At 28.5% G+C, this 27063-nt stretch overlaps 11 protein-coding genes across 11 annotated transcripts; 7 read left to right on the forward strand and 4 right to left on the reverse strand.

Moving 5' to 3' along the window:
* Nucleotides 1-835: 835 nt before the first annotated feature.
* NUT2 (mediator complex subunit NUT2) lies at nt 836-1255 on the forward strand (the record flags this gene model as incomplete). Its single annotated transcript, XM_011277488.1, has 1 exon — nt 836-1255. One exon carries the CDS (start codon nt 836-838, stop codon nt 1253-1255), a length of 420 nt encoding a protein of 139 aa, XP_011275790.1.
* A 175-nt stretch (nt 1256-1430) lies between these two features.
* Nucleotides 1431-2912, forward strand: JIP5 (Jip5p; the record flags this gene model as incomplete). The annotated part of the gene is made up of 1 exon (XM_011277489.1): nt 1431-2912. The coding sequence occupies one exon, from the start codon at nt 1431-1433 to the stop codon at nt 2910-2912; it is 1482 nt and encodes a 493-aa protein (XP_011275791.1).
* Nucleotides 2913-3410: 498 nt separating this feature from the next.
* BN7_1795 (uncharacterized protein) lies at nt 3411-4433 on the forward strand (the record flags this gene model as incomplete). Its single annotated transcript, XM_011277490.1, has 1 exon — nt 3411-4433. One exon carries the CDS (start codon nt 3411-3413, stop codon nt 4431-4433), a length of 1023 nt encoding a protein of 340 aa, XP_011275792.1.
* Nucleotides 4434-5879: 1446 nt separating this feature from the next.
* On the forward strand, nt 5880-7940 carry BN7_1796 (Lactation elevated protein 1; the record flags this gene model as incomplete). Its single annotated transcript, XM_011277491.1, has 1 exon — nt 5880-7940. One exon carries the CDS (start codon nt 5880-5882, stop codon nt 7938-7940), a length of 2061 nt encoding a protein of 686 aa, XP_011275793.1.
* A 110-nt stretch (nt 7941-8050) lies between these two features.
* Nucleotides 8051-10429, reverse strand: BN7_1797 (DNA-binding protein cre-1; the record flags this gene model as incomplete). Its single annotated transcript, XM_011277492.1, has 1 exon — nt 8051-10429. One exon carries the CDS (start codon nt 10427-10429, stop codon nt 8051-8053), a length of 2379 nt encoding a protein of 792 aa, XP_011275794.1.
* Nucleotides 10430-10949: 520 nt separating this feature from the next.
* PXP2 (Pxp2p) lies at nt 10950-11795 on the forward strand (the record flags this gene model as incomplete). Its single annotated transcript, XM_011277493.1, has 1 exon — nt 10950-11795. One exon carries the CDS (start codon nt 10950-10952, stop codon nt 11793-11795), a length of 846 nt encoding a protein of 281 aa, XP_011275795.1.
* A 103-nt stretch (nt 11796-11898) lies between these two features.
* YMR1 (phosphatidylinositol-3-phosphatase YMR1) lies at nt 11899-13821 on the reverse strand (the record flags this gene model as incomplete). The annotated part of the gene is made up of 1 exon (XM_011277494.1): nt 11899-13821. The coding sequence occupies one exon, from the start codon at nt 13819-13821 to the stop codon at nt 11899-11901; it is 1923 nt and encodes a 640-aa protein (XP_011275796.1).
* A 1955-nt stretch (nt 13822-15776) lies between these two features.
* MOH1 (Moh1p) lies at nt 15777-16148 on the forward strand (the record flags this gene model as incomplete). Its single annotated transcript, XM_011277495.1, has 1 exon — nt 15777-16148. One exon carries the CDS (start codon nt 15777-15779, stop codon nt 16146-16148), a length of 372 nt encoding a protein of 123 aa, XP_011275797.1.
* A 3655-nt stretch (nt 16149-19803) lies between these two features.
* On the forward strand, nt 19804-22425 carry BSP1 (Bsp1p; the record flags this gene model as incomplete). Its single annotated transcript, XM_011277496.1, has 1 exon — nt 19804-22425. One exon carries the CDS (start codon nt 19804-19806, stop codon nt 22423-22425), a length of 2622 nt encoding a protein of 873 aa, XP_011275798.1.
* A 210-nt stretch (nt 22426-22635) lies between these two features.
* BN7_1802 (Histone-lysine N-methyltransferase) lies at nt 22636-25860 on the reverse strand (the record flags this gene model as incomplete). Its single annotated transcript, XM_011277497.1, has 1 exon — nt 22636-25860. The coding sequence occupies one exon, from the start codon at nt 25858-25860 to the stop codon at nt 22636-22638; it is 3225 nt and encodes a 1074-aa protein (XP_011275799.1).
* Nucleotides 25861-26740: 880 nt separating this feature from the next.
* On the reverse strand, nt 26741-27046 carry MRP2 (mitochondrial 37S ribosomal protein uS14m; the record flags this gene model as incomplete). The annotated part of the gene is made up of 1 exon (XM_011277498.1): nt 26741-27046. One exon carries the CDS (start codon nt 27044-27046, stop codon nt 26741-26743), a length of 306 nt encoding a protein of 101 aa, XP_011275800.1.
* Between the last annotated feature and the right edge of the window lie 17 nt (nt 27047-27063).

Consider the following 27063-nt stretch of genomic DNA (forward strand, 5'->3'; position numbering starts at 1 on the left):
CTATTAGTATAGTACATACAAAAAAAATTAGCTTCTCGTTAATGGTGAAGTATATGATCTTTTATTGTATAGTGTATATATGCAGGAATTTATTTGATCTTTATAAAAATTATAAGATTAAATTTTGATTATAAACAAGTTTTTTTTTTCTTGTTGTATTTGTAATTACAATATTTATATACTAAGTCACGTGAAAATTTATCATTATAGCAGTTTAAAATTTAAGAAATCTTAAAATTTTAGTGGCTAATGTGCATTTCAATTTCGATTGTGGCTTGAAAGAAAAAATTTTCCTGTGTGGCTTGAAGCAACTTTCAAGTTTCCTCGAGGAATAACGGTTAACTAATGGTAAATTCGGACTTGAAGTACTTTCTACACTGAACAGTGAATAGAGATAGCGATCAATTAGCCACAAGTAGTTATCAATAGAGAGGTTATAGACCTTGTGGCTTGAGAATTGATACCATTACAATTATATTATACAAACTAACAACCGAGATAAACTAAAATCAACTATATAATCATTACACAAGACTAGATTTAATCTAGATCATCTCCTCAGATGAAGTAATAGCAAAACCGCTTACATCAACTGATTTAAACCTTTTGTTTATAGTCTAGTAGTAAACCCTTGTTTCTTTTATGAAATTGAAATACGAGGGTATTCAACACCACGTGAATATCACGTTCCAATATTTTTCAACACCCTCGTAATTCACAAGTACTTAATTAAATTAAACGCGACTTTTCAAATTACAAACTAAACTCAGCGGTTAATCAATCAACAAAACTTTTATTGAACCAAATCAAAAGACAACCCAGAATATAAGGAACCATGAGCACCGATACAGAACAAGCAATCAACCAGACAAGAGACACATTGGCCAGTTTAATTGAATCCTTCATTGAATTAGGTGTGATTGTTCATGATTTCCAAGGTACAGAATCTTCAAAAGATGCATTAGCAATTAGATTAAATGAAACAATTGAAACTTTAGGTAAACTACAAAAACCTGAATCATCAGCATTAGACCAAGTCCCCATCCCAAGAGATGTTTTAGAATATATTGAAGATGGTAGAAATCCTGATGTTTATACAAGAGAATTTGTTGAAGCTACAAGAAAATCAAATCAATATCTTCGTGGTAAAATGGCTGCTATGAAAGATTTAAGAGAAATTTTAGGTAAAAAAATCAGCTCTGAATTTCCTGAATTGAGTGAAGTTGTTGAAGATATTAAAAAAAGAACAAATTAAGAAAATTTGAAGCTTTTAATTTTTAGTATGGTGGTTATGTTTTGGTATGGGACGCAAGGTATGGTTATTAGAAAAAAAAATTTCTAACCCATGTTTACATAAACTCTTTGAACAACAACAAGAATAAACCAAGTAATATTCAATTGAAGTGGGAAAATAATCAAATAGACAAAACATGGGTAAGAAATCAAGTAAAAAAGGACAATCCACAATCTTGGAATCAAATGTTTCTCCTTTATTAGAATTTAAATATGATGCTCCATTATTTGCACTTGCAGCTCATCCAACAAAACCAATAATTGTATCAGGTTTAGCAAATGGTTATGTATTTATGATTGAATATGATTCAACAAAATTATCAGTTTATCAACATGATCAAAAAGAATCAATTGCTAAAGAAGAAAAAGAAAAGGCAAAATCAAAAAAACAAGAATTAGAATCATCTTCCAAATCCAAAAAAAAACAAAAATTTTGGAAAGTTCATTTAATTTCTAAAAATAGTGAAGATGATTTAAATAATGGTATAAAAACAATTTGGAAAACTAAGAGACATAAAGGTAGTGTTCGTTCAATTTGTTTTAATGCAGAAGGTGATGAAATTTATACAGTTGGTTCAGATAATGTTATCAAAAGAGCAAATGCAATTACAGGTAAAGTTTTAAAAAAAATTGAAATTGATTCAAAAGTTTTAATTACCAAGATTATTAAATCTCAGACTCATCCTTTTATAATTACAGGTGATGAAGTTGGTAATATTAGAATTTTCGATATAAATTTAAAACAAATTAATATAATTCAAAATGTTCATGATGATGCTATAAATAATATAATTCAATTATCTCATAAATCTGCATATCAATTCTTATCAGTTGGTTCAACAACTTTATCAACTTGGGATATTAGAAAACAAGAACCAAAAATGACTTCAGAAAATCAAGAAGATGAAATTTTATCATGTACATTTGTTGATCCAACCCAGGGGGATACATTAGTTTGTGGTATGGGTGAAGGTATTGTTACAATATGGAAACAAAGTAAAAATGATTATGTTGATCAATTATCTCGTGTTAAAGTTTCAAAAGATGAAAGTATTGATTCAGTTATAAGTACATTAAATAATGATGATTGTATATGGGCAGGATGTTCAAATGGTTCAATTTCTAAGATTAATGCTAAAAAAGGTCAAGTTATTGAAACAAGAATTCATGGTTCAATTGATGAAGTTTCATTTTTAGATTTAGATTTTGAATATAGATTAATTAGTGCAGGTATGGATAAATTAAAATTATGGAATAATGATGATGATGATGATGAGGATGAGGATGAAGAAGTATTTTCAGAAGAATTATCAGATAGTGAAGAAGAAGATGAAGATGATGAAGATGATGAAGATGATGAAGAATCAAATGAATTTAAAGGATTTAGTGATGATAAAGAATCTGGTAGTGATGTTTGGGAAGATTTAGGTTCAGCAAGTGAAGAGGAAGAGCAACAAGATGAAGAAAAAGAAAAGCCTGAACCTAAACCTGAACCTGAAAGTAAAAAACATGAAATTCAAGAACCAATTAAAAAATCTAAAAAGCAAAAATTAACACCAAAACAATTAAAAAATCAATTAAGTCATGAACATGGTATTCGTAGATTTGATGATTTATAAACAAAAGTATATACCATTGTATAATATAAAGAGCTATTTAATTGCATCTTAATTTGAGGTTTTAGTTTGTGTAGTTTTATAGATTTATGTACCTCTTTTCAAAAATCCGATAATCAAAGTTTTCAAAAATACATCAGGGGCATTGAAGATCTTTACCGGGAACGTCAGTTTAATCAAATAGCTACGTAATAACTGAAACTTGATCTAAATACTTAACTCATACAATCTTATATTAGAAATTTGCATTAGAAAGAATAAAGATCTATTAGTTATAAATCAATTTGAGATTTAAACATTGTTTAACTCTAGACGTTTAAATTTTATGCATACAGTTCGATTTTTAAATTTTTGCGTTAAAATCCTGCACTAACATAAATTTGAAACTTTGTTCAAGAATTTTATAAGGTTTTTGAATATCAACAAGTTTTATAAAACTAAATACAAAGGATAGTAAAGAGGTTTAATAAAGATTTATACGTTAAGAAGACTAGTTACAATATGACAAGAATTAAAATCATACCACCAAAACGTCCGACTCCTGATAGACAGTTTATGGTTAAGTTTCGTTATACATTAAAAGTAGATGAAGGGGAAGAAAATAAAACTGAAAGTAAAGCGGATGAATCACAGGATGAAGGAACAATCTCTCAAGGATTAGAAGAACAACAATTAGATATAAATCAAGTTAAATTAGAAAATGATGAAATGGAATTAGATTCAATTCAAAATTACCAAGATGATATACGGAGTGAAGAATTGGTTAAAAAGGAAGATGATGGAAATACAAAAGAAGTTAAACAAGAAGTTGTTATTGATCAAGTTGATAAAATTGCTGATGAAGTTGATACAAATGGTTTACTCAATGAGGCTAATGATACAAATGGTGATGATAACAATGAAACCAATGATATCAATAGCAATAAAATTCCACCAAAATTGAATGAAAAAATTACACCAATTGACCAGGATTATTATTCAAAATTAGATGAAGAATCTTATCCATTTAGCTTTAAATATCCTCCAAAATTACAAGAATATGAAAAACCTCAAGATCAAGTTTCAAATGAGTTAATTCAAAATCATATAAATATTGAATCTAGATTGTTAAAAAATTTACAAAATTATAAACAAATTTCTATACAAACTGAATCAAATTGGGAATCCGAATCAAATCAAATAGTTAAAACATTAAAAAATTGGAAAAGATTATTCAAAATCCTTGAATATAAGAAAAAACAAATAAAAAAATCACAACAACAATCAACAATAAATCAATTCAAATCAAATGATACTCATAATCCAGATAAAGAAATAAATTTATCATCAAATGATAGTAGTAATGGCCATGAAGAAAGTTCAGAATCAAGTGATAATACATCAAAAATATCAAATCCTACTATAAAACCAATTAAAAAGCGTAAAGTTTTAGGAAATCAAAAATTAGAAATAACAATGAATCATGGATTACCTGCGATTAATATAGATTCTAGGAAAACAAGATCAACAAGATCAGGGAGGTAAAAGAACCAAACTAGGTACTACGGTAGAAAGTATGTATAAGTTATGTGTGATGATATTTATGAATACTCTTTGTAGTTGTTTTAGTATTGGACTTCAAAATTCCTTATTCAATTATGCAAGCGATCACAATTTTGCATACGTTGAATCTGAAAAGAAATTTAAAAATTAAGCGATTGATGAAGGAAATTTGTATGGGAAATGAAGGGAAACATAGAAATACACCATGTTAATAACCATAATATCATCTTCTATATACCCACCTATACTAATCAACACTCTATGATTCTAATAAACTAAAAATCAATTGATAATGACACCTATACTGGTATTAAAGCTTGAATTAATATATGATTACATAACCCTTGTGCCACTGATTACCTAAGTTTACCCTCCGATTTTAATATTCGCGAATTTTCTGGCAGCTTTTTGATTTTAAAGGGAAATTGCAAAGAAACAGGAAATGAGAAGGAAATTGAAAAGAATTGAAAGTGAAAGGGAACAAGATTGAATTGATATTATAATGAAGGCTGTTGTTTCAGTGGGTATAGAAGAGATTGTGTATCTGGTATTGTGTCCATTTGACTAACACCGTTTATTAGCCTCCAAAAGCATGGTTTTGTACCGTCTTATCAGCATTTGGGATGGTTATCCTAACATTTATTGGTTATTTATTTAATACAAATCATGAAAGTATGATGGGATCTACTAATGATCCTGAGGATGGTAAAGCGTGAGTTACATTGTGTTGTTTGATAAAAGTTATATTTTACTAACTATTGAAGTGTCGCTCATACTGTTTTTTGGGCTGCTGGTGTTTATTTAGCATTTTTTGTATTTTGTGGATCTCAAATAGTGGTTAATAAGAGACAATCAAGAATATCCTTGTGAATATATTTATTACTGGAGGTTATGAAGAAGAAATGGAATTGGTTTCGAGAACTGTGTATATTAGAAATTAAAATAAAGTAAAATAAAAGCATTTAATCGTCAAACATTTCCTAATATAACCAACAATTAACAACGCTCCAAACACCGTAAAATAACCAACTTTTCTGGCCCTGTTTTCCCAGCAAACACACCTTTGTATCTCTGCCTAGACTACCCACAAGGAATTAGTTGAAACCACCTGAGAAACCCTGCCTACACCCACGTAAATTCTGATTCCATGTGAATTGAGTACACCCAATTTCGTGCACGGTATAAAAATTTACTGATTAAAAAGATAAAAACACCACTTTAAAATAAAAGAAATATACGATAAAGAATTTTTTTTAAGAGCTCATCACAGGGAACAATATAAACATTGGTTTATCCATTTGTTTTAGATCTTGGATTGTATCAATCATATTCTAGTTGGTGATAGCTCCCATTGGTATTTGGTGCTCAAGGTTACTTCATATCTCACCCGCATAATCTGTCACAATGATAACAAGGTCAAATAAATCAATGCTAAAGTTGATCCAAAGAAGATCAACGAGTCTATTCAATCGTTATTATTCAAAACATACAACTGGTCCTCAAGGTGTCAATGGTCGTCTACCAATCCCAAGTAATTTCTATAACTATGATACCATATTAACTGATTCTTATACAACTTCAACTCATCATCATCATCATGAACAAGATCCACATCATCATAGTCAGCATCAGAATTATACTCCTCCAAGTTCAACTGCTGTATCATTAACAGATCCATTATTAATTTATCAAAACTATGTCTCTAGAGGTGTTTTAAAACCTGATTCAAATCAATTAAGAGCTGCTGTGGAATTCCAAAAATTATATTACAGAGTTAAAGATTATAAACCACCAATAGATTTACAATTCAAAATCAAACAATTGGTTCGAGAAATTGAAAATAAGCATCAATTAATGTCTTCATCTTCTTCTTCTTCAAAATTTAAACCAAGTTGGTATCAACCACAAATCAGCAAAACTCAAGATTTAATTAAAGTTCTTACAGATGAAGAACAATTAACAAATTTCCCCTCGCCTCATGGTTTAATAATTAATGGTGAAGTAGGTTGTGGGAAATCAATGTTGATGGATATTTTTGCAAATTCATTACCTCATGATTCTAAATGTCGTTGGCATTATTCAAATTTTATGCTTTGGATATATAATGAAATTCATTTAATTTATCAAAGAAGAGTAAAATCATCAAAAAGTGGTGGTTCTGCATCTGCAATGAACTCATTAGATAATGAGTTCATCTTGTTTGAAATTGCACAAAAAATGATTCAAAAAAATACAGTATTATTATTAGATGAATTTATGTTACCAGATTTAGCTGCTGCAAAAATTGTTAAATTATTATTCACATATTTCTTTAGATTAGGTGGTGTTCTTGTTGCTACATCAAATAGATTACCTGAAGATCTTTATGCAACAGATTTTAGGAAAAAAGAGTTCAGATCCTTTTTAAGAGTTCTTGAGGCAAGATGTTATTCATTAGATATGAATTCTGAAAATGATTATCGTGATATCTTGATGAAAGATTCTTCAAATTCAATAAATTATTTGGTTTCTAAAGAAGATTCTAATCATCAATCAAATTGGGAAAATTTATTAAAAAATGAAATACCAAATGTTAATGTTTTGGATTCAAAAAATGGTTCATTGGATAAAATTACAGTTTATGGTCGTGATTTAACCATACCATGGTATAATTCAGGTATTGTTAAATTTGAATTCAATGAAATTTGTGCTGGATTATATGGACCAGGTGATTATATCTCCCTTGCATCAAATTATCATACTTTTATTATTGATAATATTCCAATTTTGAAAACTTCAATGAAAAATGAAGCAAGAAGATTCATAACTTTATTAGATGCATTATATGAATCAAAATGTAAAGTCTTTTTAAGGATGGAAATTTCACCTGATAATTTATTTTTCCCTGAAGATATTTTAACAAAAGAAGAACAAGACGAGGCAAATAGAATTAAAGTTCAAGATGAAGAAATGTTTTCCAAAACTCAAATCGCTTTAACGGCTCCTTATAGACCAAATGTTTCATATTATGATGATGAATCAATTGTCTATACAGAAACTGAGAATTCAAATAAACCAATAATGAAAAACATGGATCTAAGTTCAACAAATTTTACAGATCGTAAGGCATTCACAGGTGAAGATGAAAAATTCGCATATAAAAGAGCGGTTAGTCGTATTAAGGAAATGACAGGTTCATTACATTGGAGAATGGAAGGGAAATGGACTCCAGTGGATCAATCAATGAGACCATGGGAATTTAAACAATCTGAACAATTAAGTAATTGTGAAAAACAATATGATGATATGTTGGATTTAGATAATGAATATAATTTTATGACTGGAAGAAATTTTAATAATGCAAGTATGATTAAACCTGATAATGATTCTACTGGGTTATTTGCTCCTGTTTTCAATTCAATGCATTTTTGGTCAATGGGTTTATGGGGGAAAGGTAATAGATTAAAAGATGATTTTGCGAAGAAATGGATAAGAGGTAATGAATTATAAACATATGCAGATGATTGTATATTAGAGTAGGTATAGTAAGCTACAAACATATTTATTTAATAACATGATATTCTATGAACATATATTAGTAGTGTGATGTGACATAGCTTTCATTTAAGTATATTAAATTTAATATTTGAATCTTTGATTTTTTGTTTAGCAAATTGATTATTTAATAAAACAACATTTAAATTTGAATTTTCATATTTTGAATTATGAATTTTATGAATTGATTCAATTATTCCATAAATTTTTTCAAATTCTAAATAAGCTTCTTGTAAAGTAGAATTAACGAAAATTATTTTTAATTTTGTTGGATAAAGAAATTCTAATAAATCATCAATAAATTGTTTTGTCTTTTTAACACTTGTTGTTGGGATATTTCTAATGATTATAAATCTTGAATCAAGATCAGATTTAGTTAATTTTGAATTCATTTCTTGATATTTTGCATCACTAACATCACCATCATGAGTTTCGAAAAGGTCATCAAATTCTTCATCTTCTGTTTTATAATCATCATCAATTTTTTGATTTTTTTTAATTTTTTTAGTAGGGATTGATTCTTCTTCATCTGACGAAATTATTTGAGATTCTGGTTCTGTAGAATTTGAACGTGAATTAAAATTTGAACTTAAATTCGCTTCATTATAAGATTTTTCTTTCCTTTGTCTTAATGTTCTAATATTTGTTATTGAATCTGATGTATTTGGTCTTGTTATAGGTATTGATTTTAATGATGATGATCTTGATCTTGAATTTGTTTTTGGTGTATAAAATTGTTCAATTTCAGGTTGTGAACTTATTATTGGATCATCATCTATTTCATCTGATTGATTATATGAGATTATTTGAGTTTTAGGTTGTTGTTTAAAATGATTTGATGAATGAGGTATTATAATATCTTCATCATTATCATCATCAATTTTTTGCATTAATTCTTTATTTGACATATTGGAATTGATTTTTTTAGGTTCACTTGAATCATTTGGCAATGACCAAATATGAGAATCTATATCATCTTCATCATTAACATCATGGAATTCTTCTTCATCGTCATCATCACTGTTAATTTCATGAGTTATAGGCTCAATTCTTTTTTTGGATTCTTTCCTTTGTGGAGTTGGTTTTGGAGAATTGAAAAGAACTGATTTTACTCTTGTAGTTCCAGGTCTTGTTAATGCTAATAAAGATTGTTGTTTTGGTTGTTGTTTTGCTGAAGATTCTTGAGAATTGGTAATATCAGAATCTGATGAAGAACTATCATCATCATCACCAATAACATTCATTGCAATTTCACTTTCTAATTCTTTAAATATTAAAATTAATTTCCCATCTTCAATTTTATAATTTGAACCATAATGTTGTAATACACTTCTTATAAAAATTTCATCACCTTTTAATTTATAAAATTTTGAATCTTTTGAAATTGAAGGATCATGACCACCACAATTTTTTTTAAATAATTTTAAGATTTTTTTGGAACTAATTGAAGATTTCTTATTTGTTTTGGGTATATAAATTAAATTTGGTTCTTTAATATAAAGATCTTTACAATCAATATATTTTTGTAATTTATGATAATTTATAGATTCTAAATCAGGTTTTGAAATATATTTTAGATATAAAATATAATTCCCTTCATGATTACATATCTTAACATTTTCCACGATTGAAGATTCTTTAAAATCAAAAGATAATTTACTTAAATTTTCAAAAGAACCTCTTAAAATAAATATCTTATTATGAGTTGAAGGTTCATTAAATGAAAGAAATGAAACTGGTGTAATCATTGGACCATTATTATGACTTGGTATTGAATATGAAGGTCCTGATAATGGAAATTTAGAACGAATTTGAGGATACATTGGTTGAGTGAAATTTGAACTGATTTGTTTACTTGAATTGTATAAGCCCATACCTCTTGGTGGACTTACTTGAATGCTATTATAATGATTATTATGATTATTATGATTATTATGATTATTATTATGATTATTATATGTCTTTGAACCAATATTTTGATAACTACTTATACTATTTCTATTATTTGAATCATGATTGAAATTATACCGTCTTTGTAATTGTTCATTATAACCAGAAACAGAACCATTTTGGAATGTTGATTGAGATATCTCCTCTATATCATCGTTTGATCTTGGCCTATTATTATTATGATCAATATACCCATTTGAAGTTGGATAATGCTCTTGATATTGTTCTTGATATTGATCTTGATATGGTTGACCTTGGTAATAAGAGGAATGACGAGTTGGTGGAGGATATGACAATGGCGGTGGTGGTGGTGACGAGTAGTTCTGTTGCTGTTGATTGGAATAATAAAGTTGTTGCTGATGCTGTTGATGCTGTTGATGTTGTGAGAAATGTTGATTTGATGGATAACTCATCTGAGGATTATCGTACTGGGGACTGTGCCTCTGGAGCTCTGATTGTTGTTGTGATGGCGTTTGCTGTGGCCATGGGTTCATTGTGTATGGCTCCCTACTTCCAGTGATATCTGATATTGAATTGAATTGGATTTTGTGCTTATCTGGTGACTAAATTCAAAATAGTTCATTGTTCTTTTGATATTAAATTAAATTGCAAAGTTGGTGATCTGATTCTCAATTTGTGCACGTGACTTTTGGTTTTTGTGGGAATTTACATATAATTTGTATGGAAGCCGGTATTTTGTTAGGTGCTTAAACTACTATAGAAGCATCAATTGAGTATCTTTTTTCAATTTAAAAACATGGTAACATTCAGTATACTCATCACTATCTTACCACCAAGTTTCACTTAATTCTAATAATTATCAACCACCATTATCAGCCAATTCTTCTCAATTCCCATGTCATTCCCAGTACTTCCGATGCTTTCCGGATCGAATTCAGACACAAAATTTAATAAAGGAACCCCAAACAATTGATATAAAAGCCCCCATCAAACACCCATAATTTGATACTTCAACTCATACAAATCTCTTCAAATCAAACTACAGCCCATACAATGACCATCCTGACTCCAGCAAGACTAGCTCAATTGTCATCATTCCCTTTATTGAAAAACTCATGGTATTTCATTGCTGCTGCTACATTATCGGTCTGTAATCAACCAAAAGATGTTTCATTATTAGTTCATTATGCCCTAAGAGAAAAACAAAATGAATTGGGTGGTCATGATTCTGATCCTGTCAAATCATTTGAATATGCTCAATCTAGGATAAATCTTATTAAAAGGTTAAATATCGAAGGTGATCAATCAACTATAGCTAAAACAAAAGTGGAAAATTTATATAATATTCATGAAGAAACAAATTTTAAATCTCAATTTAATATAGCTCAATTATCAAGAGAATCTGTCCTCAAAAGTATTGCATTAGGTGGAATTCCAAAAGCTATAAACACCTTAATGTATTTAAAAACAACAACACCAACTGAATTACATGAATTGAAAACAAAGAGAAATTTTGATATTTCAAATACTCAATTTATTAGAAATCGTGGCCAGGATTTTTGGAATCAAGTTTATGGTAAAGTTAGTACAAGAATTATAAATCAAATGGAAACTGCATATCCAGATTTATGGCAATATGCAAAAAATCATATTTACTCACCATTATTATCATATAATGATATCTTGAATGCTAAAGAAACAAGTTTTGTTATAATTGCATGTTTGGTTCCTCAGGATGTTAATCCACAATTGAAAGGTCATCTAAAGGGGGCTTTAAATAATGGTGCTACCGAGGAGGAAGTTGAACAAGTTAGACAATTGGCTATTTTGGTTAGTGAATGGAGTGGTATAAAATGGACTGAAGAAGTTGCTAAATTAAAACCAAAATCAAAACTGTGAAAAGTATGACTATTTATTTATATTATAATACTATGAGATCTAATATTATACTACAATCAATTGTAAATCAATAACTCTTAGTTTTTCATTCATTATATACATTCTAAGTAATACTCATTTCTTCTATAGTTTTTATAGATCTATCAATATCTTTATCATTATGTTCATTATCATTATAGTTTGTATTCATTTGATAAATTGAAGGTGGAGGTGATGTTAATGCAAATATTTTTGAATTTCCTTCTTCATCTTTTGTTTTTTCAGTTGAATCTTTATTATTATCTTCCTTCAAAGGTATTATTGAATTCGTTAAACCATCTTTTAATTCAACACCATTATCTTCATCTTTTTCAATTATATCACCATTCATTTCTTCATCACTTTTACCATATAATTGCCACCACCAAATCAAATTTTTATAATTTGGACTTATCCAATCATATTCATCTGTTGGTTTAATATAATTTGGATTCAAGAATTCTCGTTTTCTTGAAAGGAAATAATCCCAAACTGATCTTGTTTTGGAATCTAATTGAAATTGAACTCGTTCCATTTCATTATCAAATAAAAAATTCCCATATTGACATGAATATAAATGATAAATTAATCTTCTTAAAAATCTTTCATTAAATTCAAATTTTTCAGGAAATTGAACAAGGATTTGATAAATTGAATCTAAAAATTGATGAAAAATAGGTGATGTTAATTTTAAATGTTTTCTTTTTTTAAAATGATTTGAAACTGATTTAAATGCAATTGAAGCTTGATTATTCATTGAATTTGGTGAATCATCATGGAATATAGATTCTGAACTTAAATGACCTGATCTTTCATTAAATCTATGACCAAATGATATCCAATCTTTTTCCACTAATGTTATAAACCCTTGTAAAGTTCTATAATAAGGATCTATACATATTTGAATTAATGATGAGATTTGTGAAGTACGATCCCAACCATCAGAACAATGTATCAAGATATTTGAATCATTCAAGACAATAGATTTAACTAATTTTTCAGTTGATGATAATAAAATTGAAATATATTTTAACCATTGAGTTTTTTGTAAAATTAATTTATTAATCTTATGGGTTGGTTTTGGTGATGGTTTATTTAAATCACCATTTTTTAAAATTTCAATTAATTTATTTAATGAATCTCTCATAACATGAATATTATCAATTCCTAAATATAATTTTTCACAATTTGGATAATTATCCATATTTTCTGATCCGGCACCTAATGCAGTTTGAGCCATTGCATTTGTTGTTGGTCTTGCATCAATAATCAAATTTTTCCTCATTTTGGAAGAAGAATCCTGGGATAGTGAAGCTTTGAAAATTTCATCAATTAATTTTTCATCTTGAATTGATCTTGTTTGTTTTAAACCTAATAAAGGCTGTGAACATCTTGTTATTGAACAACCATTTTTTTTATAATAATAAGTTAATGCAGGGATTCTTTGTTTTGATCTATATTTTGATGCATGAATCAATACACTATCTGATATAGTTTTAGGTATTATAATAGTATTTGGATAAGTTGGACTAAATGAATAATTTGAATTTATTTGAGATATTCTCCAATTTGTAAATGATTCTTCATCATGATTATTATTATGATCAAATTTTAAACCTTGTCTTTTGAATTCTTTTATTGGATCATATAAATTCCATGAATTAAATTTTGATTCTATTAAATTTGGTTGATAAATGAATGCATATAATTGATTTATATCAGAAAGACAAGTTAATTTTATTATGGATTCAAAAACATCAATACAATTTAATTCATTTTCAAAATCAAATGAAAGATAATTAAAATCTTTACAATTTAATTTTAATGTTGAAATTTTGAATAAATTTAATTCTTTCCCCTGATTATTAAATAATTTTGGTAAATTTTTAATAATTTTATTTTCAAATTCATCTTTATTTAAATAATCATTATTTATATTATCTAAATAATTTGAATCAATTAAACTTAATAAAGCAGATCCCTTTTTTTTTTCAACACTAGATATCATTGGATAACAAAGCCAAAGTTCTTTTAGTTCATTAGGACGTGGATTATTCACTGTGAAGATTAAATGATGAGTTGTTAAATGTAAAGAACCATGAATTGTATAACCTCGCTTATGCAAGATAACATTATCAACCTGTGGAAAAAGTTAGTCATATTCTCTTTCAAATGTTGTTACTAGTCAGTCATACCCTTGCCACTTTGATGTACTCCATCTTCTTCAACTAAAGCATGAACTAATATATAACTGGGTTGTCTTGAATTGATATCTAAATACGATATTTTGTTTATTATGTTTTTTTGAACATTTAATTACATTTTCAAGATCGCGGAAATTTAACTTAAATACAAAAACTGCATTGAATATGAATTTTAACAAGGATCAGAATATTTTGTAACTAATATGTGAATGATAGAGTGTACTTATGTTACTCAGTTTTATTTATATTATTTTATTTCTGTTCAATGTTTTATTTTGAATATAAATTAGTCAATTAATGATTTTAGTGTGCTATGTCCGGATATGGAAAGGTTAGGGCTCACTGGTACAAGTGATAATACTAGTAATATACCAATAATCTTTTAATCAACTTATTTATAATCTTGATAGTCAGCTTTTGATGATTTGATAGAGACATATGTGCTCTAAAGATATACCAGATTATTCAAGTTACTAGCTACAAGTATATATTGATTATTGAAATTATTAATACATTGATTTCAATTTATAGATTGTCTTGAACTTAATCAATGAACATTTCTATAAAATCATCATCATATGTTTATTCATATTTATTGTATTTAAACTAATTACAAATACTCTTGAATGTATTTTAGTTCAAAGAAAACAAGACGTTGAAGTTAAATCCAAATCCAACAAGGTCGTTAATGAAAATCAACCATGGTGTGCAATTTTTTGTTACCAACCAGCTACCAACAAAAAAATTAAAGAAAACTTCAAATCAGGAGATATACTAATTGACGACATGACAATGAATCATAAATAAAAGATTAAAATATATCAACAAATTCCTTCATATTTATACTTTTTTAATTTTCCAAATATATTCAAATTATTTGTTTTTGTGGCAGATCATTAGTACTTAATGGCGCTGCTTATACGATCTGAATCACCATAGTACTCCACAGTTATACAGCGGCTAATGATTACCACTGGTTTGAGCTGTCACTCAATTGTCTAAGACTGATGTCTAACTCTTTGTCTATTTATATATCATTAAAATAATCATAAATTGTGGTAATATTGAACTACCTTATCAGGTATTACTTGATTTGGATAATTGATTGCATTTAACTATACCATTATACCATTAGTGAAATACCACTTTGATCAAATGATTTATAAACATTGGAATGTGTAATATAACTAAGACAAAAGTATATCAATACCTTTTAGAATAGCAAATTATGGTCTAGTGTTTATCAACCGATGTATTGCTTAATAATAGTGGCTTAATAATCTTTTGATAGTGGAACAGTGGAACAATGTTTAAGGAGAGATAAAGAGAATGATAAGAAATAAAGTGATGTGGTAATATAGTGTATACTTACAATCCAGATACTCATAGCTATATTCCTGTTCATTGTATCTTCTTAGATAGCAATTGTTATAGCTGTGAACTTATGTATTTAAAGTCAATTGTATTTTAGTTTATGTTTTAGTACTTAAATTTAAAATTCTTGTTGTAAATTTCAAATTCTTATAAAATTCTAGAATTCCCTAAAACTTTTAAATTGAACCAACAACTATTTACTAGACAAAAGAATTTATATTGATAAAATACACAAGGATATTACACAATTGAAATCAACAAATAAGAATAACAAGATCATTGTGAACAAAACCATCAAATTTTGACTTCAATTGAACAATTTTGAAACACAGCGGTTAATCCTTAAAAGCGCCATAACCCTTACTAGAAACAACAACTACCAAACATGGGATTCCGTTATTCAACTTATATTGATTCAGATGGAGTCACAGCTTTTACTTATGGCTGTGGAGGTTGTAGAACACATTTATCAAGCTCTAATTTAATCTTATCAAGAGATTATAGAGGTCGTACAGGTGATGCTTATTTAATGGATAAAGTTGTTAATATAGTTCAAGGTTCAAAGCAAATTCGTCAAATGATTACTGGTGCTTATCTTGTTAGTGATATTCGTTGTCATCAATGTAAAAATTTGGTTGGTTGGAAATATCATCATACTGATTCTCGTGATCAAAAATATAAAGAAGGTAAATATATCTTGGAATTACAAACTATTGTTAAATGTAATTCTAAACAAAAACAAAAGATGATGTATTAAGATAAAACATACAACTCTGGAAGTGTATGGGATATAATCTTTTGAATTCATGGGAAAGGTTTTTTTTTATATACGGGTTATTTATAGGTTATATGGTTAAGGATATGGGTTTCATGGGTTTTTATAGGTTTTTTTAGATATGGTTATATATGGTTAATATGAAATGATTTAAATGTAGTACTAATCAATCCTTGAGACCAATATAATATAACTTTCAACTGCAAGAAGGAGTTAATTGAGTTAATATATTCTGTAATCGGAACACATCGGAATGATTATTAGGATCTAAATTTATCAACCACAAAACCAGTTTTATTATATAAGTTTTAAATTTTTCCTATATTTTAATTTTCATTCAAAAGTTTTGTTTTTCCAAACTCAAAATTTTTGATGTACATATATAGATGGGTTAAATGTTTGAAATAAGACACTGGTCAGTTAATTGAATATGGTTTTGAATGACTCTCCAAATTATCAAGCTCTACTTATGAAATTACGAGATGATTGCAGTTTTAATTTGCAAATGACTTTTTTTGTTTTTTTATAATTTATTTGAATTTATTGGCCACCTTTATTACGTGTTCTCTTATATATATCCAAGATATACATAATTATATATTAATAAATAACTACAAGTATATATTATTGATTTTAACTTTAATTTTGAGAAAGAATTATGAAGAATCAATATAATTAATTATATGCTTTATATATTTTATAACTAATTTAATGATTTGTAGTTATTCATGGCGCTTAAATCCCTAGCCTAATGAAATTCTGATTAACATGTCAATATAGAAGTAAAATATCATGGTGTATAGCTCAATCATGAATTAACCGCTGACTTTATGATATTATGAAAGCTAACCTTTACGTTTTCAGACGAAGACAGTTTAACATACAAGTTTATAGTGAGCTGCTTAAACTACGAGCTAGCGGACTAATCGAATTAACGAGGTATATATGAAATTATTAGCAAGAGCAGATATCAGCATAGTAAACCACTATACTAGTGTATTAGTACTGAAGGAAATAATTACATATAATCGGAGATCGGAATGAAATTATTCATTAACCACAAAACCAAAAAATCAATTTTATCATAAAAATAAAAGCTTTAAAGTAATATTGAGTTAAAATTTTAAATTTTCCTTATTTAATTTTAATCCATGTTAAATTTTACTGATAATGGTAAATTTTGATCCCGAAACATCGAAGTTATTGGGTGAACGACTTGTGGACTCATTAAATGATTTCCTTGATGAACATTTGTGAACATTTTAGACCTGCTTGTGGACTAATTTAGAACATTTAAGGAGTTGTTGTAAGATTTGAGTGGTACTTTACTTTTTCTGACAGTGATTTTATGATGAATTATGATTAAAAATTTATTATATATTAGATTCAAAACATTATATATTAATAAATAACTATAAGTATATAGATTGTTGATATCAACTATAGTTTTGGAAAAGAACTATAATGAATCAATTAATCATATGCTTTGTAATTTTTGATAAATTTGAGAACAGTTTGTGTAGTTTAATATCATGGCGCTTATAAGTTATAACTCTAGTTGGTGAATTTGTAGTTAACTTGTATCAGCAGCTTATAAACTAATGACTCACCATGATTCAGCCGCTGACATTATGGAATTGTAAATAGCCTTTAAGTTTTGGAGCGCTGATTATGATATTTCAAGATAAACAACTATAACACAGCTACGTTTCTTCATAGTAAAACTATAAAACTAAATTCAAAAGCTATATTATAATCGAATAATTGTCCGAACTCCGGAGATATATAAGAAATCGGTTTGCACAGGATTATTTTAAAATGTGTCAAATATTTGAAATTTAAAGTGGCTTTTTGAATAAAACTTTGAGTGATAATATGGTGTTTTTAATATGGTACAATTGTCTTTAAAAGATTAGGATTATTGTGATATAGCCAATTATTATAAATTCAAAGCTTTAAATTTAGCTATTTTTTGAAATATTTTATTTTAAAGTACATATAAAAATTTGAAGGTCAATAAAAGTTTTGAAATAAAAATATTAAAAATTTAGAACCCATAATAATGACATAAAGCAATTATAACCAATGAATTCATCATTTACTGATTATAATAGGTATGATTTTATTGTGAATTATTTTGATCTTGATGTATTTTAATTAACTTAGTAAGTCATTACATAATCATATTAACATTATACTTATAATAGCTATACGTCTAAGTTATTATAAATTAATAGAAATCATTAATTTTATATAATTTTAAAAATGTGTTGTATTGGTTGGTACTCAATTTAAATACAACGGATGTGTTGAGCTACAAATTACAATCAAAAGTACAGATTACATTATTTGATATCAATCAATTACTTCTACAAGTATACTACAAATTTGAATTTAATTTAAAGATCAAGATGATTCTAAATATGAAAACAATATCATGATCATGTCATGACCAGTTATATATATGTTAATGATATTAAAATCACATATGTATTAGTACTTTAAATTATAAGGTACCAATTAAGGTAATAATTCATGAGTGTTAAACCAATCAATGATTTAAACATCAACACCATACCACCATAGAATTATGAGAACAATCCTTCAAAAGAGAATGCTGGTGATAGGTACAACAATAGTTTTTTGGGTCAACATTAAAGTTGAACAGTTTCATATTCAATAACACTAAATGGTTTTGAAAAAGTTATACAAAGAAAAGAAAACAAAAAAACAAGGATTTCTTTGAATTTATATAAATTTTCAATTTCGTCTTTTGGGCGGCTAATATAATTCACAAACTACTGATTTGGATTACTACAAATCTATTTAAAAGTACTACAAATATGAATAATTAAAAGGTTAAGATGATTAATTCTGTATATAACAATATGATTATTTTAAAATCAATATATGTTAACATAAAAAAATCAAATTATATATTATTGATTCTATTTAAAACTTCCAACAAATGATTATAAAGGTGGTCTTTTATAAAGAGAATATTTACAATGAAAATAACATAACAATTGATCTAGTGCTAATTAAAAATGGCTGAAAAACCTTAGAATATTCAAACAACCATCAGTTAATGATTCAAAATGGTGTTGAAACTTAGAACAACTAATTCCAAATGAACTAGTTTGTGATGGTTATAATAGAGAAGAGAGCTTAGCTTAGAAATACAAACATTGATAAATTTAAAAAAAGATATTTTTTTGAATTTATATATTTTTTTTTCTGATCCACAAAGACATGAGATATCAAATATCAAATTTCAAAAAAAGCACCCGGTAAAAGATAATCGTTAATATTACACAATTTAATATCAAGTTCAATCAGATTGACAATAACATAGCGTATAGATATTAATCATTTTGATAAGACATAACAATTGTCGTATAAAGTAGAAGTCATAATCAGCTTATAATCAACTTTTGTATATTCGTTAATTTGTTCTTACGTAATTCTATTCTTAGTAATTTTCATTGTTTTGATGGGAAATGAAATGAAAACAAAGCAAAAGAATGAAATAATCAGAGCATTTTAATTTGATTGATTAGGTTCAAACTACTTATATTTGCTAATTCTAATCCTATTCATTCGCTATAGAGAAATTACAGGGAGTCATCAATCAATCATGGATGTTGAAGGAAATGTTGAGGATTTCTTACAAAGAGTTAAACAATTGGATAATCAACGACAAAGAGAAGATGAAGAACGTAGAAAAAAATTAAAAGATGATATTCAAACTTATAAAATGAGAGATTCTTTCAATATTCAAATACCAAATCCTATTGCTAGAAAAGATGAACAGAATGGATCACCACCACCATTACCTAAAAGAAAACCAAACTTATCATCAATTCCAAATTCTGAATCATTACAAAATTTTAATAAAAGTGTTTCTAAACAATATAGACTTGATATGGATGAATTGATATATGAATCTGCTTATAACTATGAAAAAGCTCAAAAGTCACCTTCAAAAGAAAAACCAACAATCCCATTACATACTGAAAATTTAACAAGATCATTAACTGAACGTTCAAGGAAAAATTTGGATATTAATGAATTACCCAAAAGAAGTAGCACAATATTTAATCCATCATCAAATGACTCACAATTTAGAGCAACAACTGGTGGCCTAACAAAAGGTTTGGAATATGAAGCATATGATCGTTTGAATGAAGTGGATCATAATGATGATTCAAAATTTAGATCATCAACTGGCTCTTTAAATCGTGAAAAAACTTATAAAAAATTTGATAAAGAACTTGAAATTAAAAGATTTGATGATTATATACCAAATTCAACACAAAGCTTTAAATCTTCAAGATATTCAAAGTTCCAATTATCTGATGAAGAAAAAAAACAAATGGATGAAACTATAAATAACCTTATTGGTGATGGATTCCAAATAAGTAAAAATACAAATCAAATTGAATTACAAGAACAAGAAGATGATCAAAAAATACCCAAACCATTAACAAGAGAAAGAAAAGGTGGAATATTACCATCATCTAAACTTCAAAATTCGAATCCTTCATTATCATCTCCATTCCAATCACCAAAACCTCAAATAAATTCATGGACAAATGCAGCAAAAGAAAAACCAAAACCTTCATTAAACGCACAGTCATCATCTTCACTATCACAATTGAAAAGATCACCAAGGAAAACAGAATTAAGCTCACCAACAAAAATTGATTATGAATCATCAATAACTTCTTCACCAATTAAAAAATCTCCTGCAAAATTAGATTTTTCAAAATTCACTAAAGATAATGAAAATCAAGATAGATTAACACCACCACCAATTGCACCAAAACCATTAGGTTTTACAAAATTGGGTAATGATACTGGAAAGAGAACTTCTTGGTTGAATTCTGCTGCTGGTAAGACTTCATCAACTCCACAATGGCAAGATACAAGTGTTAATTATCAAATTAATAAGAAGAATGGAAATGATAAACCTTCTTGGTTGAATTCTGCTGCTGGTAAGACTTCATCAACTTCACAATGGCAAGATACAAGTGTTAACTATCAAATCAAACCACAAACTGATAAAAAGGCATCATGGTTAAATTCTGCAACAAGGAACACTTCATCAACTCCACAAGGTCAAGATACAACGTCCAAGATTCATATTGAAACTTCTGAAGATAGGAAACAAAGTTGGTTAAATTCTGCAATGAGAAATACATCTCATAGAGAATTTGAAATTCCTCAACCTAAAATTAAACCAATAATACCATCAAAATCAAATACATTACAAGAAAAATTGAAAAAAGAACAAGAGTTCAAAGAGCAACAACATTTAACTTTAAAAGAATTAGAAAATAGAAAATTAAATCATATTGATAATCAACCAAGATCATTACCAAAATTTGAACCTGAAGATACAGGATTTTCACCAACAATTTTGAAAAAAACAAGAACAGGTTCCCCATCCAAAAATTTAACTATTCCAGATGATCCAGATTTCTTGAAACAAAAATTATCACCAGCTTCTAAATCACCATCCCCTGCACCATCTGAAACTTTGGAATCACCAGAAGCTATAAATCATAAATCCAAATTAAAACCTGCATTACCAGCTCGTAAATTATCATTGAAAATACCCGAAGCTTTACAAAAAGTTGAAAAATTAAAACCTGCATTACCAGCTCGTAAACCATCAATTGAAATTCCAGAAGCTTTAACTAAAAAGGGAAATTTACGTCAAGCTAATAAATTAGAACAATTGGAAGAACCAACACCTGAAGCTGTTAATAAAAAATCTCAATTAAAACCAGCTGTACCACAAAGAAAAATTTCACAAAAGGAAGTTGAAGCTTTAGCACAATTTAATGAATTAAAATCTAGGAAAAATGGGATCCAATCACCTGAGATAAAACCAAAACCAAGAGTTTTCAGTAATTCTAAAGATATTTTAAATAATCAATTAGGTTCTTTAAAATCAACAAAGGAAAAATCTCAAGAGAATTCACAAGTTTCTTTAACAAAAGAAGAAAAATCTAAAAATTTAGAAAATGTATTAAGATTGAAAAAAGCTTCTACTGATTCAGAATTAAATCCTGTTAGATTACCATTCATGGCTACAACTGATAATTTACCAAATTTGAAAAAAGCTTCAACTTTTGATTCTTCAAGTACAGGGAAACTTCAGGATGAAGGCAGTACTGAAAATTTAGAACATTTGACTAAAAAAAGAACTAAAGGTCCTAAAAGAAGAACTAAAGCACCTAAAAATGTATAGAGTGAAGGTAAATAATAAGAATTTCGTAATAGATCATTTTTATACTGTAGATGTATGATATAAAAACAATAAACATATATTATAATACAATATTTCAAAAAAATCACAAACGAGAAATTAAATAAAACGCTTCAAAATAAAAACTTATTAAACTAGTCTAGTAAAAAAGAGCAAGTTATTCATATATGGATATAAGAACTTAGACCATACTCATTTCTTACGTCTTCTTGGATCAGCTGGAATATCAGGCCCATCTTTTTTCTTTTCTTGTTCATTTTCAGATTGTTCTAAAACTTCATCTGCAAAAGCTTCTTGAGGTGATTCAACAAGCATTTCATTTTCAGCATCAGCACTAAAAGCACCAGGTGGATAAGATGGTGCAGCTCCATAAGGTTGAGCATATCCATAAGCACCACCAGGTTGTGTAGGATAAGGTTGAGGAGGTGGAGGACCATATGGATAACCTCTTGGTTGAGGAGGAGGTGGATAATATGGATAACCTCTTGGTTGTGGAGGAGGTGGATAATATGGATAACCTTCTTGTGTTGGATAACCTGGTTGTGGACGTTGTGGTTGATAATAACCTTCTGGATATGATGGCTGTACTTTTGGTGATGCAACAGCTGTACTTGTAGATGGTTCTCCATAAGCCGGTTGTGATTGTGGTTGTGGTTGAGGTTGAGGAGGATAATGTTGACCTTGATATGGTGGATATTGTTGATAATATTGATCTCCATAATAATAATTATGATAATTTGGATCTTCATAATAACCATTCCAATTATCATAATAATGATCATAAGTATGTGGACCTGCTGGTTGAACATAATTTTGTGCAGATTCATGAACAACTAATTCACTACTTTCAGCTGTTGGACGATATGAACTATCAATGGCTGCATTTGAATGTGATGGAGCTGATGGCTGTGCATTCGATGATGCTGTAGTTGGTGGTGATGATTGATAAGATTCAGTAGTTTGAACTGGTGCTTGATTTTGATTTCTTTTAGCCTTTTTCAAATTGAAAAATTCTGATCCTCCAAAACTTGCAGGTTGTTTAACAGGACTTGATGATTTTTCAACAGGTTCAGTTTTACGTGATATTGGGTCTCTTCTTTTACCAAATACAGAACTTTTCTTAGCTGTTGTTGATGCTGAAGTTGGTTTGGTACTCGAATGTGATGAAGATTTTGATTCTTTAGCTTCTTTAAATGCTTTTTGATCAATTGGAGTTATACGATTTGAAGAATCACTTGAAGAATCACGAGCATTACCATTTTTTTCAGGTGCTTTTTGACTTGCAGATTTAGAAATTGGTTCATCATCACTTTCATTACTTTCTTCTGATGATGTATCAATGATAAGTTTTGGTTTTTTACGTTTCTGAGAAGATTCTTCAGCTGCACTTGGTTCAGAACGTTTTTTGGAAGCAGAAGCAGAAGTTGAAGCTGGTTTCTTTTTTGGTGGTGATGATGGTGTTTTATTGGTATTCTTCGGTGGAGATGCTGCTGCTTTTTTAGAAGTTTTTGGTGGAGATGATGTTTGAGTTGATTGCACACCAGCAGCTACTTGTTCTTTGATATCAGTCTTACCACCCGGTGGTGCCATATTGATTGCAAAAGAGTTCTTCAATTGTGGTGCTAGTTCGGGGTCAAGATCAGTAAAAGCAGCTCCCATATTTCTTCTAGAAGTACGTTTGACAGGTTTATCATCTGGATATTCTGGGGCATATGGTGAATTATTTCTTCTTGTAGATGAGGTATCTTTGGAACTTGGTCTAGAACTGTCTGTTGTCTTTTTAGCTTCATTTCTCTTGGAAGGTTGTTTTCTTGGATCAGCAGGTGGTTGACTTTGAGCTCCTCTAACATTGGAAGTTTTTTGTTCAGGTTGTTTCAATTTAGTTGATTGTTTTTCAAACTCTTCCCTTAATGGTTTTGATTCTGATGTATTAGCCTTCTTAGGTGTAGATTTATTATTTTCAATATTCTCTTTATTATTATTCTTATTATCCTCACCAACCATGACTTCTTTTAATTTAGCACCTGGTGAATATTTCCCTTTGGAATTTTTATTATTCAATTTTGCTTTATTTGCATCATAATCATGATTAAAATTTTCCAAGGCTTCAACAAGATCAACTTGGTCAAAATCTTCAAGATCTGAGTCTGAAGATGAATCTGATGAATAAATAGTTGTAGCTTTTGAAGGATGAGAAACTTTGATACCTCTTTTATCAGCTGGTTCATCATCTGAATCATCTTCATTATTAGGAGCTTTACCTATAAAACCATGACAATTCTTAGATCCACAATAACATTTTTGAGGTTCACCATTTTCAAACCATTCAAAATTATAATCATAAGTAATTTCCTCACCAGCTTCAATAGATCTTTTAGCAAATAAACCAATTCTTGGTTCACCATTAACGTACCATTTTTGCATTTCAGCATTTGGATCACATGAATGATTAGCAAATCTTGCAACTGAACCTTTTTGACCAGCATCAATAACATATTCTTCTTCAAGACCTAAAAAGTAATAACTATCAGATTCTTTATAGATTGTATTCAGTCTATGTTCAACTTCATCAAGATGAATAACTTCACCAGTGTATTCAACAACCAGAGAACCAGCATTAAAGGATCTAATTGATAGTAAACCACACCCTTTTTTATCAGTTTGTAAAACTTCACAACCAAAAGCATATTTACTATGATCACGATAAGCATTCATTAAATCAGCAAAAGCTCTGTTACCACAATCTTGATCACCAAATTTACAATTATTTGGAGTGCATTCAATTTGAACTGAACGATTCAAGCATGTACTACCACATCTTACACCAGTACAAGAACAAACTTCATTAACTTGTTTTTTAGCAATAAATGGATTTTCTAATAACCATTGATTACGTTTCAAACCATGTTTCCATTTAACAATATTTCTCTCACCGTCAATTGTTGGACAGTATATATTCCAAGGTAATTTGAAATCTTGAACAGTATTTAAAACTTTTAAACCTTTACCTTGAGGTAAAGCAAATTCAAATTTTTTCTTTTTATCAGTATATGGAGCTTGGAAAAGACCTGATAAAACCCAAAGTTTACCATCCAATTTGAATTTTTCCAATTCTCTATGGATGAAATCATCTTCATCATCTGAAGATAAAGTCGATAAGACACGTCCTTTCCCATTATTACGTTCATAAAGGATCTCTATATCATCAACATCTTGTTCTGTGTAACGTTTCCATTCAGCACAATCTTCAACAGCTTCTATAAGTAATGAATCATCAAATTCAGGTACGAATGAATTTTGAAAGAAATCAGAAATTTGTTTCCAATAGTTCTTTTTGGCTGATCTTCTTGAAACTCTTTGAGGAAAGTATTGAACTGGTTCTTCATAATCCAGATCAAGGTCGTTATCACTAACCATGGTTTAATAAAGTATATGAATAGCAAGCAAAATGAAAATTAGTGGATTAAGAGCTAAAGCAAACTTTTTCTTATTGATATTGATTAATTGATTTCTATCTCTTTGCAATTATTGTTGTTCTTTAATCAAGTTTGTTTATACCTTTTATAACGCGAAACTCAAGGAGTTGATGTAAACAATAAACCCAATCCCTAAACACAACAGGAAAATAACCGAGAAAATACACAATGTACCTTTTAAATTGCAGGCAGCATATGCAATGTCCTGATGTTCTGGTTCAACTCAATGCTTTCTAATAGACGTTGTTGTTTGAATACGTTTTGACGATAAAGTGTAGGATTGTTTGGGAACGTTCAATTATACAGACTTTTTTTTGATTTTCGCTCACCTGGGCAAACTGGGAAGCCTTTCAACAATTATATAACGGAAAACCAGGAAACTATATAAGTAAAATGGATTTTTATGCTATTAATGAACTCAGGTTATCCAAAAATGATATTTTAGTAAAAAAACGGTTTAAAATGGTGGTATATCGACCTTAATATCTTTACTTACATCTACTTGAAAAGTCAAATTTAACATATAAGTTCAAACGTTGTATTTGAAACTAAACTTCTATTTACATAACTCGTTAAAATTGTATACCAATATCTAATATTCAAAAACCTTCCTTTCTTTTTCTTGTAATGCTCTAAACTTATAGCTTTCTTTTATTTACCAAAACCCACAAAAAACTCCATGTGTTTAAAAAACTTTTACAATAAGATGAAGATAATCTACCAACAACCTCTTTTAACACCTGGTAATAAACCTTGAGCAACTTCATCTCTGAATTGTGTCTAAAAGTGTACATGTTAGTATTAAATCTCATCTTTGTCATCTAACAAGGGTCAAAACTTACTCTATTCAAACGGAATTTTTTCAAGACAGATCTAGCGGTACCACTATTAACACAACGATCTCTAACTTGGGTATATCTGGTATAATTTGGCATGGTAGCTAACTGTAGTTGAGCTTCTAGTCTAGCTCTTGGTGGTAATTGTGTATTTCTTGCAATGTATTTTAAAGCTTTTGAAGTGACTTCATGTTCAGCAAATTGTAAACGTTTGAAATGATCACGTAAAATCATATGATTGATATATGAAGATGGAAGTTTGAACTTCACTGGAAAACGAAAATTACCCATTTTGAATGAACTTTGTT

This window comes from Wickerhamomyces ciferrii, contig 00040 (genome assembly GCF_000313485.1).
Source record: "Wickerhamomyces ciferrii WGS project CAIF00000000 data, strain NRRL Y-1031 F-60-10, contig 00040, whole genome shotgun sequence".
Taxonomy (NCBI): domain Eukaryota; kingdom Fungi; phylum Ascomycota; class Saccharomycetes; order Phaffomycetales; family Wickerhamomycetaceae; genus Hansenula; species Hansenula ciferrii.